The following is a 17647-nucleotide window of genomic DNA, read 5'->3' as shown; positions in this document are numbered from 1 at the left end:
GTAACTGCATCAATGCAGCTGCACCGATGTAGCACAGTAGTGAACACAAGAATACTTTAAACTCTTGCATACCATTCTTTGTGGGGGACAAAATCTAAAAATCTGATAGCACTGTCAGTGTTTAATAATGGTCTCTTAGATTCTTGACTAAGCAACAGTGATTTATTCAAGGTTAAAACATAAATCATTTAAGAAGTTCAGTAATTTTAATAGATCATGCCTGCTTTTGCTGTATAAACTGATTCTACCGAAGGCGTGCATTGCAGTTGTGCATGTGGTCTTTCATTAAAAACCCCAGCATGTTACCTACATTGTGCAGCAGTCCCCAGGTTTTGATAGAGGACACAGCTATCTGGCTGTACTGCAGTTTGATCTTAGGGCACTGTGCCCTGTAGCCAATTAAACACACTGGGAATTGAAGGGGCATGATAGGAGAGGGAGAAGGCATCAGGGGTTTGACCTGTAAAACAATACAATGGTTAGGTCAGAAAATCTGAACTTCCTGCACCAATGAGATTAAATATTGCTATACTCATGTGCCTCTCTGAGGCTTTTGTTTAAGCAAGAGGGGAAGAAAGCCTTCAGGATCTTAGAAATGACATTGAGAGGACATTTAATGTGTTATTCTAACTAGAACTGGGCAAAACACTGATTTTTCGTTTCACTGGTAGTTCCAAAAAAAATTGGTTTGGGTTGAACAAAACATTTCATTCAACCTGTAATTAAACATTTTTCTTCGGGTACTTTTAATAAAACCAAAGGAAACTAAGGGCTAGAGTCAGAAAACATAGCTGGAGGAGGAGGTGATGGTAGTGGTGGGACTTTCTTAACATCTCCTGTTGAAGTTGTTCCACTTTGTATGAAATAATTAAATATTCATTGAGCCAGAAAGAGAGAGAGAGTGAGTGACTGTGACTCTATAGCCTTATGATTAGGACATTCACCTGGAGGGGTGTGTGGAGGGAAACCTGGATTTGTAGAGAAACAATGACTTACCATGATGCTAAGGAGGCAGCTGTTGGAGATAGCCCCATATGGATGATTTGTAAAACCAACTTCCTGATTATAATTAATTGGAAATATTTTTTATTTCGCTGCAAATTTAGACCAAACCAAACAAATCTTTCATTAATTACCCCAAACCTTTTGGTGAAAAAATTGGGTTTCCATCTAAAAAACAAAACAAAATAGTTTTTCAGTGAAAAGTCAAAAATTTCCATGGAAAACAGATTCTTTTTGTGACAAAATTGTTTAGTCAAAAACTACATTTCTGTTGAAAAACAGTTTAAACAGAAAATTGTCACCCAGATCTAATGCTGATCAGTTGTGGTCACTGGAGATTCCAAAGCATTTTCATAAGAGTAACAGTTGTTCATTCTAGTGTCTTTGACTAATTTGATTCTGTCTACCTTACTTTCCCTTGTAGTTTCAATTGAGTAAATTATTCTTTCTTTCCACTACTATGTAGTATAGCTGACGCAGAATTCCCTCTAGAGAGGATTTCTTTTCACTGGTGGGAGAAATAATCACTGTGTAGGTGTAACTCACATACCTCCTGAGTGTGGTGTTTTGTCCCCTCTAGTGGCACTGAGACCATTTAGAGATTAATGAGTATGCTCTACAGCCTTAGCTAAAAGGCCTCTGGCTTTTGGCTCATGGAGCAGAGGCTCATGCACTAGGCTCCAGAGGTCCCAGGTATGATCCCAATAAGCAGCATCTGTCAGTGTTGCCCGATGCTCTGTAAAGTATTTTGAGATCCTTCTGGTGGAAGGATCTCAACATTTATTCAATTTTCTTGCACAGTTTTATAAAAGATACTACAGAAAGAACATAAAGAAAGTGGAAAGTGCACAGAAGAGCAACTAGGGCAGTGAAAGGTTTACACTGAAATTGATAGGCTCGGAGGCTAAATTCAGGGAGTTAAATATATATTGTACTCCCTGGAATATAAGGGATACAATTATGATACATGAGCACATATGAGGAGGGAGAGGAATTTCATTAGTTAGCAAAAGTAAGACAAGAAATAATGGACTTAATAGTAGTAATTAGGTTTTCAGGACCCGTGTCAAATGTTTTATTAATGTTTAATTTAAGTCCCTTTAATTAAGATTATTTTTACCTCATTTCCATTTGATTAGAGAAAACCAATCCAATGTGTTTTCATTACTTTTATTCAAGACTATAAACAACTACTAGGTAACTAACTTATTATATTTCTCTAAAGTTCTAAACACTATGAAAATTAGATTGAGGTTACAATGTAAATCAAGTTAGTAACTCAAGGAGTTAACAATAATACAAATTAAAATTGGTTAACTAAACAGAAAACAATTTAAGACCAATAATTGTTCAGACAAGCACATGAGCACAATCAGTAATCAAATTATAAAGTTAACATAATGACTGAATGGTATACTTAGTCTTTTTGTCTCTGTGGAGTTGATTTAGCAGCTTATACTTTCCCTTGTGGAAATAATGTGTTAAGGTTAGATTCCTTTTCATGCCCAGAGTGACATCAAGTGATCAGCTTTGAACATAGGTTAACTGATGCCCAGTGGTAACTTGTACTATGGACTTATATGCATCCGTTATAACTGGTCTCACACATGCACGCACGCTACACCTAAAGTGGCTACAACAAGTCTTTCCTGGCAGGCATCCCTGAAGAGGTACTCAGATCCTCTCAAAGAGACCAAAAAAAAAAGAAAGAAAAAAAGTTACTTAGGGCAGGTCTACAATACAATTTTACATTGGTGCAACTGTTTAAAATGTCAAAATATGTGTGAAGAATAAGGTGACATTTTGAGTATTTTAGACCAGACATTAGCAAATCTAAACTATAACTGCACTACTTTGACTAACTCAGTCACTTTTATTCTAATGCAGTAACACTTAAAGTGGTTTTTATTCATTATTAAGAAGTCCTAGTCCACTCCTAGAGCCAGCTGATATCTTTATAATGGTTGAACTACTTTATCTATTATGTTACAGCTCAGGCAATTGACTGATGTTCTGACACTTTATATCATCTTCTTTATTACTATCTCACAGCTAAATACATGGTGGAACAGCTTGTTTAGCATAAATAGTGAACGCATATTTCAAGGGACCATTTCAAGTAGCCACTTTACTTTGAAATATGTGTTAACTGCTTATGTTCCATCTTGTATTTAGCTGTAAGGCTCTCAGTACATTCCCTAGACCCAAAGAAGAGTTCTGTATACCTCAAAAGCTTGTCTCTCTCACCAACAGAAGTTGGTCCAATAAAAGATATTACCTTACCCACCTCATCTCTCAAGGTTGTACTGTCATTTTGTTTTTGTTGCTACTTGACTTTTTCTTTTGGACAAATATAGAAACAATTAAAGAAAATGAACTGGAGAGTTAATGTTATCCTTCTTTACTTCCTGCAGCTGGAATGAAAGTAAGGCCCTTTGCTTTCTGTTTTTATTTCTTTTCTTAAATTTCCCTGGAATTTATTGGTATTTGTTAAATTATTTTTAAGGGTGAAAAATCTGTAAAAAAAACAAAAATGAAGGGTAGCTGGCATGGGGACAGGGGTGTGGGGGAGAGGGTAGGAAAGGTTACTCACCATGTGACAGTCAAGAAAGCCTTCTGCTTCCTGCAGCAGTCGGGTGGTCTTGGCTGCTGGGGCCTGGCTCCCTGCCCTTCTCACTCCTCCACTGGGCAGAGGAAGCAGACAGGAGCCATGCTGAAGGGGCAGCATCAGGAAGGGAGCAGAAGGCTGCACCCCGTGAGTACTGATAGCCCTGTCAGAGAGAACCCCCTTTTCTCCCCGGCCCTGGGATCAGGAGAGTGTTCTGTCTGGCAAGGGGGGGCCAATACTCATGGGGTGTACTGTTCCACTCCATGAGGGCCCGTCACTGCAGTGGTCAGGTAGTCTTGGGTGGCGGGACCTGGTTCCCTTCCTGTCTGTCTTCAAGAAATTCCCAGGTCCTGCAAAAGCCAAAATTCAGGTGAAACCTGTAAAATCCAAATACTAGCTTTTTCCAATAGCTGGAGATTTTTTCTGAGAAAAATTGGTAAATACCGACAACAAAGGGACTTGGCTATTAGAGTAACCATTGCTTCTGAAAGTACCTGATTGTCCACATTGTCGGCATCCAGGCACTGCTAACAGTTAGATAGCTTCAGTGGACTTCTAGATCCGCATGAAATGAGAACGCTTGCTAGAGGCCTATGCTTCCACCTCAAGCCTGACTAGTCAAGTGTACAGAACATTAAAAGCCAGGTATTACATGGGAAATTAAGAAAAAACAGAATTCTGAGAAACCATTACTATTCAGTCAGCACATACTCTTTTGTGCATAACAAAACACAGAAAATCTTCCTAGGCATTACCCTTGGCTCTGTGAAGCGCAGAGAGATTAAATGAAAGGTCTGCAGTAATTACAGAAGCAGAGTTGTCATGGAAGTGGAATTCATGGAAGTGATGTTGAAACCCCAATCTGGGGGAGTATTTTCAGTGACATACCTAATAATTTGCTTGACAGTAGCATTCTTCATTCAGACAGAATTAAAAAAAATGAAGTGAAACATGACTAATCAGCAACTACTAACTAAGAAGGTTGACTTTGAGGAATTTGAAGACCAGAACTTCCAACATCTGAGTCACAGAACAGGCACATGGGTTCTTAACATAAATGTTTTGACATAGATTCTGTCATTTTTATGTTTGCATTACATATGACGTTTGTAATGGGCTCCACTTAAACTGTTGTTCTAACCAGTTATCTTCCAATGTTAAAGGTTTTATGACTTCTGTAGTGTAACTTTTAATTAGCTTGTCATCATGCTAACCATCACACTTTTGCCTGCTTATCCACCTGTTGTATCTTGTCATAATCCTAGACTGTGATCTGAGGCAACGTAATGCAACTGTGCTCAAGGCCCAATAGGTGCGGCAGTAGTATAAATAATAAATAAATAATAATAGGAGGAATGAGACTGGAGTCTTCTGTGGCTTGATATTTCAGCATTTCCAGGGAAAACAATATCTACCACAAATTGTTTGCAGCATGGATTCTGATAACATGTATGTTTATCTAAGATATTTTCCCTAAAGCAGTCATTGAATCTAGTGAAATAGTCACCAGAACTACAACAAGCAATCTGCTTTCAAGTGATAAGACTTTCATGTGCCTACTTACTGTGTTGCTGTCTACTGCATAATTTAGCAAACTGGCAATGCATGTGATATCTGTGCTACAACATTTTTCTTCTGGTTATTTTACTGTCTCTCTCTTTTCTATGCAGATGTTCTTATTCACCCCATGGAGCCTATGCCCAAAGCAAACTTGCCCTTGTATTGTTTACCTATCAACTACAGCATCTCATGACAGCAGATGGGAGCCATGTGACTGCTAATGTAGTGGACCCTGGAGTAGTGAACACCGAGCTCTATAAACATGTCTGTTGGGCTACAAAAGTGGTGAAGTGGATGACAGCCTGGCTATTTTTCAAGGTACATGATTATTTTAATCATTTTGGTGTCATGTTTTTGCATTGCTAGAACTGCAATCTGTGCAGGACTACAGAGACTTTCAGGATTATCATTATGTGTTGGTTTTTTTATTATGGTAGTTTCAATGCTGATAAAGTGCATAGACCACATAGAGTCAGTCTCTGCCCCAGAGAACTTATTTAGATGATGGAGAAAAGGACAAGACATGGAGTGAGATCAAGAAGAAAGCATTACCATCTCTTTGTTTGTAGTTGCACGTATGGATACTCCTGGGGGAATTCTGCACCAAAACATTTTAAATTCTGCACACAATATTTTAAAATTCTGCATACACCTCTACCCCGATATAACACTGTCCTCGAGAGCTAAAAAATCGTACTGCGTTATAGGTGAAACCGCGTTATATCAAACTTGCTTTAATCCGCCGGAGTGCGCAACCTCCCCCCCCGTCCCCCGAGTCTTGCTTTACCGCGTTATGTCCGAATTCATGTTATATTGGGTCGTGTTATATCGGGGTAGAGGTGTATTTTATTTGTCAAAATAACACAATATAATCACTGCAGTTTCAATTATTTTGATAATTTCAGGTAAGTTAACAAGTATGTCAACAATACACACAACAACAAAAAAGATTCCCCCAGGAGTAGAGTTAAATAAACCCCTAAGACCACCCAGTTCCAGTTGGCGTTTGCTGGAGGGAGCTGCATGGGGCCCCCAAAGCACAGACATCTGCACCTCTGTCCCCCTAGAGCCCAGCCGTGGGGCACCCCCAGATCCCAGACACCCACACCCCCGTCCCCTTCACCCCAGAGCCCAGCCGTGGGACACCCCCTCTGGCCCAGACACTTACACCTCCAGAGCTTTTAATCCCCCCAGCTTCTTTACTATCCCACCGTGGGACATGGTGTGGTGTTGCCCTGCCCATCTCTCACCCTCTGCCAGAGCTGGGTCTCCAAGGCCCTCTCCAGTCCCCAGGAGAATGAGGATCAAGCCAGGCAGCCAGAGTATGCAGCCTCTATCCTCGGTTGCTACACTCACTGCAAGCTGGGCTCTGAAGAGTCCAGCAGCCCCAAGTGGTGGCCAGCAGCTCTGCAGCCCCAATTCTGCAGGGAAAACATGGAATTCTGTGCAAATTCTGCATTGTGCAATGGTGCAGAATTCCCCCAGGAGTAATATGGATTGGGTGTAATTATAATTAGTGTGTACAAATAAAGAAAAAAAATAGATTAGTGTAAGCTTGTGGAATCACTTGCTAACACAGAGGCCCAAATATGCAAAATGCTCTCATGAAGCACCTTCCACGTCCTATCACATTCTGAGAACAAGAGGCAAGCTCTAATGGCAGTGTGTGTTTTACTTGCTTATGTGATGTGTCCATCACACTGGATGGCACTATGCAACAACCATATGCTATGTACAGGAGAGTGGAAGGAGGAGAGAGGCAGAGCAAATGAAAAATAGTGGTGAAAAGTGGCCCAATCTCCAATTGATGTGGCTCTGTTTTGAATGCATGCTTCCAGTTCCATGTTGTATTCTAGGCCTGCTCTATGTTGGAAAAGTTGCAGCTGTGTGACTAAATTTATTTAAAATCGATCTTGTTACACTGGTGCAAACCCCTTATGAAGATTCACTTAAACCAGTTCAAACGTCACTTAAATCCTATCTTTATTAGGGGTTTGCACTGGTGTACGTACATCAATTTTAAATTGGTTTAATTACACTGGTACCAATTTTCTAATATAAACAAAAGAGCTGTCAAGAGAGAATTTTTTGCTTGTGACTCATTCCACAGCTTTGCAGGTAGGATTGGGTTAAGTGAACTAAGCCTGATTCCAATGGAAAAGTTTGTTTTCCTAATTAAAATGAACCACTTTAGATGATCTAGGAACAGATCCTCAGTCCCACAAAATAAAATAATTTAAAACTTTAATATGGAAATAGTGTTAGTTTTAATGTGTAATAAAGAGCCTGGAGTCTGAAGGAACTGCTGTAAAAACAGAATATGAACAAATAAAACCATGTTTTAGAAACACTTTATAGTGTTTTTTAAATATATTGTTTATTTTTTCACTTGCATACTGCTAGCAAAAATTGTAAGGAGAACACTCGTACGGAATGCAACACACCATTCTAAAAGAAAGAGAATCTCATTTTGCTACATTTCATGTCTTGTCTGCCATTTCTTTTCAAAGTGCCAAACTCTAGTTTCGTTGTTTGTTTCCTTCCTACCTCACTTGCTAACATAAATTTTCTTTAGGGTGTTTAAGTACAGCTCAGCATTCCATGCACAGTCACAGCAAAAATTCTCTTTCTCAGAAAGGAAATAAAATATCAGCACTCAGTGCCGCTCAGCTTTATTGTTGTGTCAAGGGACTCATTTGGGTACTATACTGACAATATTTAGAAACTAAACAGGATGTCACTAAACACAGATAAAGTGAGTTTGGATTTATCACAGAAGGGAATCGAGTACTTACAGCTGTAATAGTAGTGCCTCCTACAGTCCCTCATCCCCTCTTATTCCTTATATGAGATGCCAGTCTAAAAAAAAGCTGTTCCACCTTGTATTTAGCAGTGCACTCTGAGTTAGTTTCCCAGACCTTATGAAGAGCTCTGTGTAAGCGCAAACGCTTCTCTCTTTCACCAACAGAAATTGGTCCAATAAAATATATTACCTCACCCACCTTGTCCCTCTAATATCCTGAGACCAACACAGCTACACCTACACTATGTATATTTAACCAAAAAAAGCAAAGCTGTCTTGTATCAATGGATGAAGGAGAGATCGTGAGTTGCTTTAAAGTGCTGTGCTCACAGAGTCTGAAATGAGAATCCAGCAACTGAGGGGTTGCTTTTTGAGTCAGAATGTACTTTGTTTGTTTGTAGCAATGCTGCACTTTTCCTCTAAAGCAGGTGGGGCGGAGGGAGGACAGAATAATAAAAGCTGTCTCTATGAATTTTGTCTCTCCCCTCCTCATTAGCTGTCTGTATTGTACCTTACTTTACCTTCTCCTTTTTATTGCTTAATTTTGGACAACATGCTTTCTTATGTGGGGCCCAATTCTGCCACTCTGTCCCACATTGACTTGCTGCTTATTCCGCATAGGGTCCAATTCATGGCAATGGGACTGTATGTACACCCATGCAGAGAGCCAAGACAAGGCCAACATGCCACTTAAGTCTTTAAAATAAATGGTATGTGATAGTCCTCTGCTTAGGGGTGAATTTTCCCCTAGAAAAGTACATGAGTAATGATGGCAAGAACTGGCTCCCTTAGTTACACCTAATGAGAGTGGATATTATTTCTTTCTTTGTGGGTTTTTTCTTCCCTCCCCCAGAATTTCATTTCTGAGTTGGTAAGTGTGAGTCTGATTTTTAGGGTTGCATGGCAACACATTGAACATGGGAAGGTTTGTTATTAATATCGGGGTGTGCCTTTCATCCTAAAGGATTTCAAAGCACTTTGTAAACATATACAGGAATTCCTTCACCCTCTGACACTGATGGATATACGCCTGGCCCAACTAGCTCCCAGAAAGGAACTATGGAATGGTTTTGTCACCTCTTACAGTCTCTCATTTTGTTTGTCGCCATTTTGTTTTATTCCATTTAAGGGCCCAGAAGGTCAAATAGAAAACATCCAGCTTACTGTATTACTATCTTCACTAGCATTAAATCCATTTCCTTTACATCTATGAGCTCAAACTTCTGAAAAGACAAATATCTCCTGTGAGGTGCCAGTCACACTCAACTCATCACCTCCCAGGAGATCCTCAGCACTTTGCAACTACAGTCCCTGGCCTGCCTAAAAGAGGTATTTATGTGCCTGATTTTAACTCTTAAACAGCCAAGTTTAAAAATATGCCACTGCATGTTCATTTAATTTTCTTTAAGTACTGACAACTTAAGCTGCTTCCAGCATATGAAATGTTTTCTTCTGATTACTGAATAAAGCTCGGAAAAAATCTCCCTAACATTATTAAAAATCACTCTCCAACACACTGCAGTGATGCACCCCAGTGTAAAACCATGGATCAGTGAGTATTACTAGCTCCTTTAATCTTATAAAAAATGCTAGACTCATGTCCACTCTCAAGTAGTGACTGAGGGGCTGCTCTTGAGAAGTGCTGATCATCTGCAACTCTTATATTTTCTGTCAAGGATGCCAGTCCCCACTGTAAAATTTCTTCTTTAAATACCTTATCTCCGTTACAGTTTATAGATTTTTGTTTTCCCTGCCGGAGGTTTCAATACATGGTCATTACCCCTGTAACTCTGTGAGAGAAATCAAGTATTCCTTCTTTAAAATGTAAATTGATTTTCACCCTTATGACTTGCTAGTAGACAAAGACTGATAGCACTCTCTCTAGAGTTCAATCAGAAGTTATCCCTTAGGAATCCTTAATGATAATGGACTTCAGTTTAAAGGAATACAGCCCCAAACTGTAAAAGATAGCAAATTAATAGAATAATAATTGACTAGTTAACAGGACACTCATCAAACCCACAACTGAAATATAGTTAATTCTGTGGTCAAACACAAGAACTTCTGGGAAGGATACTGGCTGAAACTCAAGCAGAGAAGGTGATGCATTTTGTCCTTTCCAGAACTGCCTCTTCTCCTTTAGAATTTGAAAGTTCTTTCTAAATCGAAATTCCCTAGTCTAATATAATAAAAACTCCTTACAGAAAGAAGCAGCAAAGAATCCTGTGGCACCTTATAGACTAACGGACGTTTTGCAGCATGAGCTTTCGTGGGTGAATACCCACTTCTTCAGATGCAAGCAGTGGAAATTTCCAGGGGCAGGTGTGTATATATAAGCAAGCAAGAAGCAGGCTAGAGATAACTAGGTTAGATCAATCAGGGAGGATGAGGCCCTGTTCCAGCAGCTGAGGTGTGAAAACCAAGGGAGGAGAAACTGGTTCTGTAATTGGCAAGCCATTCACAGTCTTTGTTTAGTCCTGAGCTGATGGTGTTAAATTTGCAGATGAACTGGAGCTCAGCAGTTTCTCTTTGAAGTCTGGTCCTAAAGTTTTTTTGCTGCAGGATGGCCACCTTAAAATCTGCTATTGTGTGGCCAGGGAGGTCGAAGTGTTCTCCTACAGGTTTTTGTATATTGCCATTCCTAATGTCTGATTTGTGTCCATTTATCCTTTTCCTTAGAGACTGTCCAGTTTGGCCGATGTACATAGCAGAGGGGCATTGCTGGCATATGATGGCATATATTACATTGGTGGACGTGCAGGTGAATGAACCGGGGATGGTGTGGCTGATCTGGTTAGGTCCTGTGATGGTGTTGCTGGTGTAGATATGTGGGCAGAGTTGGCATCGAGGTTTGTTGCATGGGTTGGTTCCTGAGCTAGAGTTACTATGGTGCGGTGTGCAGTTGCTGGTGAGAATATGCTTCAGGTTGGCAGGTTGTCTGTGGGCGAGGACTGGCCTGCCACCCAAGGCCTGTGAAAGTGTGGGATCATTGTCCAGATGGGTTGTAGATCCCTGATGATGCGTTGGAGGGGTTTGAGCTGGGGACTGTATGTGATGGCCAGTGGAGTCCTGTTGGTTTCTTTCTTGGGTTTGTCTTGCAGTAGGAGGCTTCTGGGTACACATCTGGCTCTGTAGATCTGTTTCCTTATTTCCTCGTGTGGGTACTGTAGTCTTGAGAATGCTTGGTGGAGATTTTCTAGGTGTTGGTCTCTGTCTGCGGGGTTAGAGCAGATACGGTTGTACCTCAGTGCTTGGCTGTAGACAATGGATCTTGTGGTGTGCCCGGGATGGAAGCTGGAGGCATGAAGGTAGGCATAGCGGTCGGTAGGTTTTCGGTATAGGGTGGTGTTAATGTGACCACCACTTATTTGCACCGTGGTGTCTAGGAAGTGGATCTCTCATGTAGATAGGTCCAGGCTGAGGTTGATGGAGGGGTGGAAGCTGTTGAAATCGTGGTGGAATTTTTCCAGAGTCTCCTTCCCATGGGTCCAGATGATGAAGATGTCATCAATGAGCGTAGGTAGAGAAGGGGTGTGAGTGGACGGGAGCTGAGGAAGCGTTGTTCCAGGTCGGCCATAAAAATATTGGCATATTGTGGGGCCATGCGGGTGCCCATAGTGGTGCCACTGATCTGGAGATATATATTGTCATTAAATTTGAAATAGTTGTGTGTGAGGATAAAGGCACAGAGCTCAGCAACCAGTTGTGCTGTGGCATCATCAGGGATACTGTTCCTGACAGCTTGTATTCCATCAGTGTGTGGGATGTTTGTGTAGAGAGCCTCTACATCCATGGTGGCTAGGATGGTGTTTTCTGGAAGGTCACCAATGCATTGTAGTTTCCTCAGGAAATCAGTGGTGTCACGGAGATAGCTGGGAGTGCTGGTAACATAGGGTCTGAGTAGAGAGTCCACATATCCAGACAGTCCTTCAGTGAGAGTTCCAATGCCAGAGATGATGGGGCGTCCAAGATTTCCGGGTCTGTGGATCTTGGGTAGTAGATAGAATAACCCTGGTCGGGGTTCTAAGGGTATGTTGATTTGTTCCGGTGTTAGTGTACACTAACAAATCAACATGTCTGGATATGTGGACTCTCTACTCAGACCCTATGTTACCAGCACTCCCAGCTATCTCCGTGACACCACTGATTTCCTGAGGAAACTACAATGCATTGGTGACCTTCCAGAAAACACCATCCTAGCCACCATGGATGTAGAGGCTCTCTACACAAACATCCCACACACTGATGGAATACAAGCTGTCAGGAACAGTATCCCTGATGATGCCACAGCACAACTGGTTGCTGAGCTCTGTGCCTTTATCCTCACACACAACTATTTCAAATTTAATGACAATATATATCTCCAGATCAGTGGCACCGCTATGGGCACCCGCATGGCCCCACAATATGCCAATATTTTTATGGCCGACCTGGAACAACGCTTCCTCAGCTCCCGTCCACTCACACCCCTTCTCTACCTACGCTACATTGATGACATCTTCATCATCTGGACCCATGGGAAGGAGACTCTGGAAAAATTCCACCACTATTTCAACAGCTTCCACCCCTCCATCAACCTCAGCCTGGACCTATCTACACGAGAGATCCACTTCCTAGACACCACGGTGCAAATAAGTGGTGGTCACATTAACACCACCCTATACCGAAAACCTACCAACCGCTATGCCTACCTTCATGCCTCCAGCTTCCATCCCGGGCACACCACAAGATCCATTGTCTACAGCCAAGCACTGAGGTACAACCGTATCTGCTCTAACCCCGCAGACAGAGACCAACACCTAGAAAATCTCCACCAAGCATTCTCAAGACTACAGTACCCACACGAGGAAATAAGGAAACAGATCTACAGAGCCAGATGTGTACCCAGAAGCCTCCTACTGCAAGACAAACCCAAGAAAGAAACCAACAGGACTCCACTGGCCATCACATATAGTCCCCAGCTCAAACCCCTCTAACGCATCATCAGGGATCTACAACCCATCCTGGACAATGATCCCACACTTTCACAGGCCTTGGGTGGCAAGCCAGTCCTCGCCCACAGACAACCTGCCAACCTGAAGCATATTCTCACCAGCAACTGCACACCGCACCATAGTAACTCTAGCTCAGGAACCAACCCATGCAACAAACCTCGATGCCAACTCTGCCCACATATCTACACCAGCAACACCATCACAGGACCTAACCAGATCAGCCACACCATCCCCGGTTCATTCACCTGCACGTCCACCAATGTAATATATGCCATCATATGCCAGCAATGCCCCTCTGCTATGTACATCGGCCAAACTGGACAGTCTCTAAGGAAAAGGATAAATGGACACAAATCAGACATTAGGAATGGCAATATACAAAACCTGTAGGAGAACACTTCAATCTCCTGGCCACACAATAGCAGATTTTAAGGTGGCCATCCTCCAGCAAAAACTTTAGGACCAGACTTCAAAGAGAAACTGCTGAGCTCCAGTTCATCTGCAAATTTAACACCATCAGCTCAGGACTAAACAAAGACTGTGAATGGCTTGCCAATTACAGAACCAGTTTCTCCTCCCTTGGTTTTCACACCTCAGCTGCTGGAACAGGGCCTCATCCTCCCTGATTGATCTAACCTCGTTATCTCTAGCTTGCTTCTTGCTTGCTTATATATACACCTGCCCCTGGAAATTTCCACTGCTTGCATCCGAAGAAGTGGGTATTCACCCACGAAAGCTCATGCTGCAAAACGTCCGTTAGTCTATAAGGTGCCACAGGATTCTTTGCTGCTTCTACAGAACCAGACTAACATGGCTACCCCTCTGATCCTTACAGAAAGAAATACTCCACCACTGGATGGAATCACTGAGGAGTCTCCATAATATCCACTTTCAAAAACAGTTCCACTGCATGGGACTTCATTGTGCTATGGTGGAAGAAAGGAACTAATTTTATTGCTTTCTGCACAGCTGCAAGATTCCCAAAACTCTTTATGGTGCATTTGGTTGGACTCAGATTCTTTGCCACTGGAACTCTAGGTGTCTTCACTCATGCTTTATCTGTCTCAGACCATCTGTATATTCCAAGGTATCCTGTAAGGATGAAATTGAGGAAGAGGTTGTCCCTCTGTTGATTGTCATTCATAGATTTTGTCCCATATAAATAAGAATTACTGACTATTAAATCCAAGCAAAGAAGAGGCTGAACATAAGCATTCATGACCTGTATTGATTTGGGATGTTGAGGGGAGTGTAGTCAGGCATAGGGACTGTAGCAGTCAGTCAGAGTGAACTACCCCATTTCTTCCAACACTTGAAATAAACTTAATCTTAGGGGTGTGTTTGTTTTCTTTGTTTTCTTCATTTGTTTGCATTTCTAGATTGTTATAAATAAATCTTACAAATGCTCAAGTGATGCTGGAAAACAAAATCCAAAAAAGCTAGATTTATCTTTCATGCCAGCAGAATTTTTGCATAGGACTTAGTATCACATTTGCTATTCAGAATGAGGCACTTTTTCCTTTTGGCACTCTGAATGTAGCAAATGCATTTCAGCTTCCTGCTTGAGGTGTTAGAAGACAAGCACTTCACCACATATTAACAGCAGCTGTACAGAATTAGAATAATTAAATTCTACAGCTGAAAGTAACAATACATCAGTATCAAAACCCACTCTCTATGAGTGTCTATCCCTATAAGATCATAGAATCATAGAATATCAGGGTTGGAAGGGACCTCAGGAGGTCATCTAGTCCAACCCCCTGCTCAAAGCAGGACCAATCCCCAATTCCCATGACTCGTTTTACCCTGAAATATGGCCTAAGGAAACCCAGGATAAATCTACATTTTTTGTACAATGGATGAAAGTTATAAACAAGTGGGGAGTATATTGACAAAGCTCTAGTCTTTAATAAAAGATGATATCTATTGTTAACTTCTGTGTGGTAAAGGATAAACTCTCAAATTCATTTGATTTTCATCCATGCAAGTTTTACAACATACCTGAAAAGATACAATTCCAGTAGAAATCAATGAGGAAATACTCTTTGTAGTGCCTAAGGCATGGACAGGATATGGCATAAAGAACATTTAAAACCTTACAGCAGGTGCCAAAGATCATTATCTCTTTGAAGAGAAGACACATGAAGTTCTTCTGATGGTGAAAACATTTTCATATTCAGTATTATAGAAGTGAAAGATGGGGAAAACTTACTAGATCATTTAGTCCACCCTCCTGCCACCCTCCTGGGGCGTGTGCAGGATTATTTTCAATCATACATTTTCCAGTGAGTGTTCAGTCTAGTTCCAATCAGTGGGGCATCTGCCAGAGTTGATGATGAAAGTGGAACTACAACTAATGGAGCAAGATCATTTGGAATGGATCAAATATAGTTTCAACTCAGCAACTGGACTCAAAACGATCATTTAACGAAACTTCTGGATGATAAGCATTTAGAAGAGACCACCCTAAACTTTCCTTTGTTTCTCTGAAGAAGGATTGTGTAGAAATGCTGTATTGGAAATTCCAATTCAAATACAGCATTTCAGCAACATGGATAAAAGAACAGGGCTTGGAGTAAATCTGGATAAGATCTAGTCACAAACAAGGCTCTATGGAACAGAGTTTTAAAAACAAATAAAGAATATCCATAGCTATTACTAAATCTAAATGAGTGTCTATATAGCAAGTTAATTATTTTTTCCCTGAGGAATGCATCTCATCATGATTTCTCCTTCTGGTAGCAAGTGGTTCAAAAAATGAAGTATTAGCTTCTAACTCAGAGGTGGGCAAACTATGGCACGCGGGCCACATCTGGCCACAGGACCATCCTGCCCGGCCCCTGAGCTCCTGGCCAGGGAGGCTAGCCCCCAGCCCCTCCGCCACTGTCCTCCTCCCCCACAGCCTTAGTGCACTGCACCACCAGTGCTCTGGCCCACTGCTCCTCCGGCTGCTCTGAGCAGCATGGTAAGGGGGCAGCGGAGGGGGGTTGGATAAGGAGAATGGTTTCCCAGGGGACGGGGAATGGGGGGATTGGATAGGTGTGGGAATCCTGGGGCTGTCCGGGGGCAGGGATGTGGATAGGGCAGTCAGGGGACAGGGAGCAGGGGTAGTGGATAGGGGGTGTGGTCCTGGGGAGCAGTTAGAGCTGGGGGTTTGGATAGGGGTCAGGATAGTCAGGGGACGGGGAGCAGGGGGGTTGGATAGGCATGGGAATCCTGGGACTGTCGGGGGCGGGGTTGTGGATAGAGGTCGGGGCAGTCAGGGGACAGGGAGCAGAGGGGGTTGGATAGGCATGGGAATCCGGGGGGGGGGCTGTCGGGGGCGGGGTTGTGGATAGAGGTTGGGGCAGTCAGGGGACAGGGAGCAGAGGGGGTTGCATGGGGGTGGGGTCCCAGAAGGGGGCAGTCAGGGGACAAGGACCAGGGTGGGGGGAATGGTTGGGGGTTCTGAACGGGGCAGTCAGGGGGCGAGAAGTGGGAGGGGGGTTGGATGGGGGTGGTGACCAGGCTGTTTGGGGAGGCACAGCCTTCCCTACTTGGTCCTCCATACCTTCCGTACCTGGTCCTCCATACCATTTTGCAACGCCGATGTGGCCCTCGGGCCAAAAAGTATGCCCACCCCTGTTCTAACTGCCTCTTTGTGTGTGTCTGTACACAGAGTGCCCTTCTCTGGGTCACTCTGTCAACAGTCAGAGGATTTCCAGTTGCTATTGTGTTACTTCCTCTCGCCATTCTCCAGATAGCAAGTGTTTTCTTTTCTGTATTATGTCTGATCTCCACTAGATAGCCCCCAAAACAAAATGCAAGGCTATCCCTGACTTCAAGCCTCCTCCAGGATAGTGCTTCTGCTCCACTATCAGGACAAGCTTACGTTTTAGAGATCTGTGACATTATTCATTCAAACAACATTAACAATGCAATAGGTATTGTGGCAACAATACTATAATTATATGTTCTCGTAGTTGTGTGTGTCTAACGCTTTGCAATGCAATGTGCTCTCGTAAAGAGCTACCATCTTTTTCAGGCAAGTTTCATTTCATTAAGACCATTATTAGAATGCTGTCCCAGTGGCCTAGTAGCAGCATTCACATGTTTATTTTTATTTAAAATGTTATAAAAAGACACCTAGGATCTTGCATATGTGCATTAACATCTTCAGTTAATTATACAGTGCAATAAAGTCCTAGCAACATTAAAATAATCATTCCAACAGGAACTCAATATTCTGATAGGACACTACATATGCAGTACTACATACTCCAAAGCAGGAGTTTCCAAGTTCCTAGTCTAACTAAGGCAGGGAAGCTGCAGATAGTGCAGGCCTCCAGCTCCGGGGTAATAGAATGTGTTTTATATTTTAATCCATTGGCCCCAGGGCAGAGAGTGGTTGCTACTAGGCTCTCCCATTGGAACAGCTGCCTGGACACCACCTGTGGAGGGGGAGAGTGAGCCATGCAGTATTCCCTCTGATTGAAACATCCAGCAGCAGAGGAGAGAGAGAGTATCAGCGAGCCTTCACTCCATTCCATCAGGAGGCACAACTGTGAGGCAGGGGAAAAAGCCATTGGCCTCTCACTAAAAAATCCTGTCATGCTACCCTGAGTGGAGGAGCAGTTATGGGACATCATCATCAAAAGTAGGGAAGATGCAGAGGAATAGTTTGGATGGGGTGTGTGCAGA

General features: G+C 42.4%; 1 protein-coding gene across 1 annotated transcript in view; it reads left to right on the top strand.

Annotated features, from left to right (window-relative positions):
* The window catches only part of DHRSX (dehydrogenase/reductase X-linked), a 222025-nt gene that overhangs the window by 182643 nt on the left and 21735 nt on the right, over window positions 1-17647 (top strand). Inside the window, exon 6 of the mRNA XM_039535496.1 lies at window positions 5281-5488. Within this exon, the coding sequence (XP_039391430.1) occupies window positions 5281-5488 (208 nt within the window). The remainder of the gene's footprint in view (window positions 1-5280; window positions 5489-17647) is intronic.

The sequence above is a fragment of the Mauremys reevesii genome, linkage group 1 (assembly GCF_016161935.1).
Source record: "Mauremys reevesii isolate NIE-2019 linkage group 1, ASM1616193v1, whole genome shotgun sequence".
Taxonomy (NCBI): Eukaryota; Metazoa; Chordata; order Testudines; family Geoemydidae; genus Mauremys; species Mauremys reevesii.
This window is presented reverse-complemented; position numbering and strand designations above follow the sequence as displayed.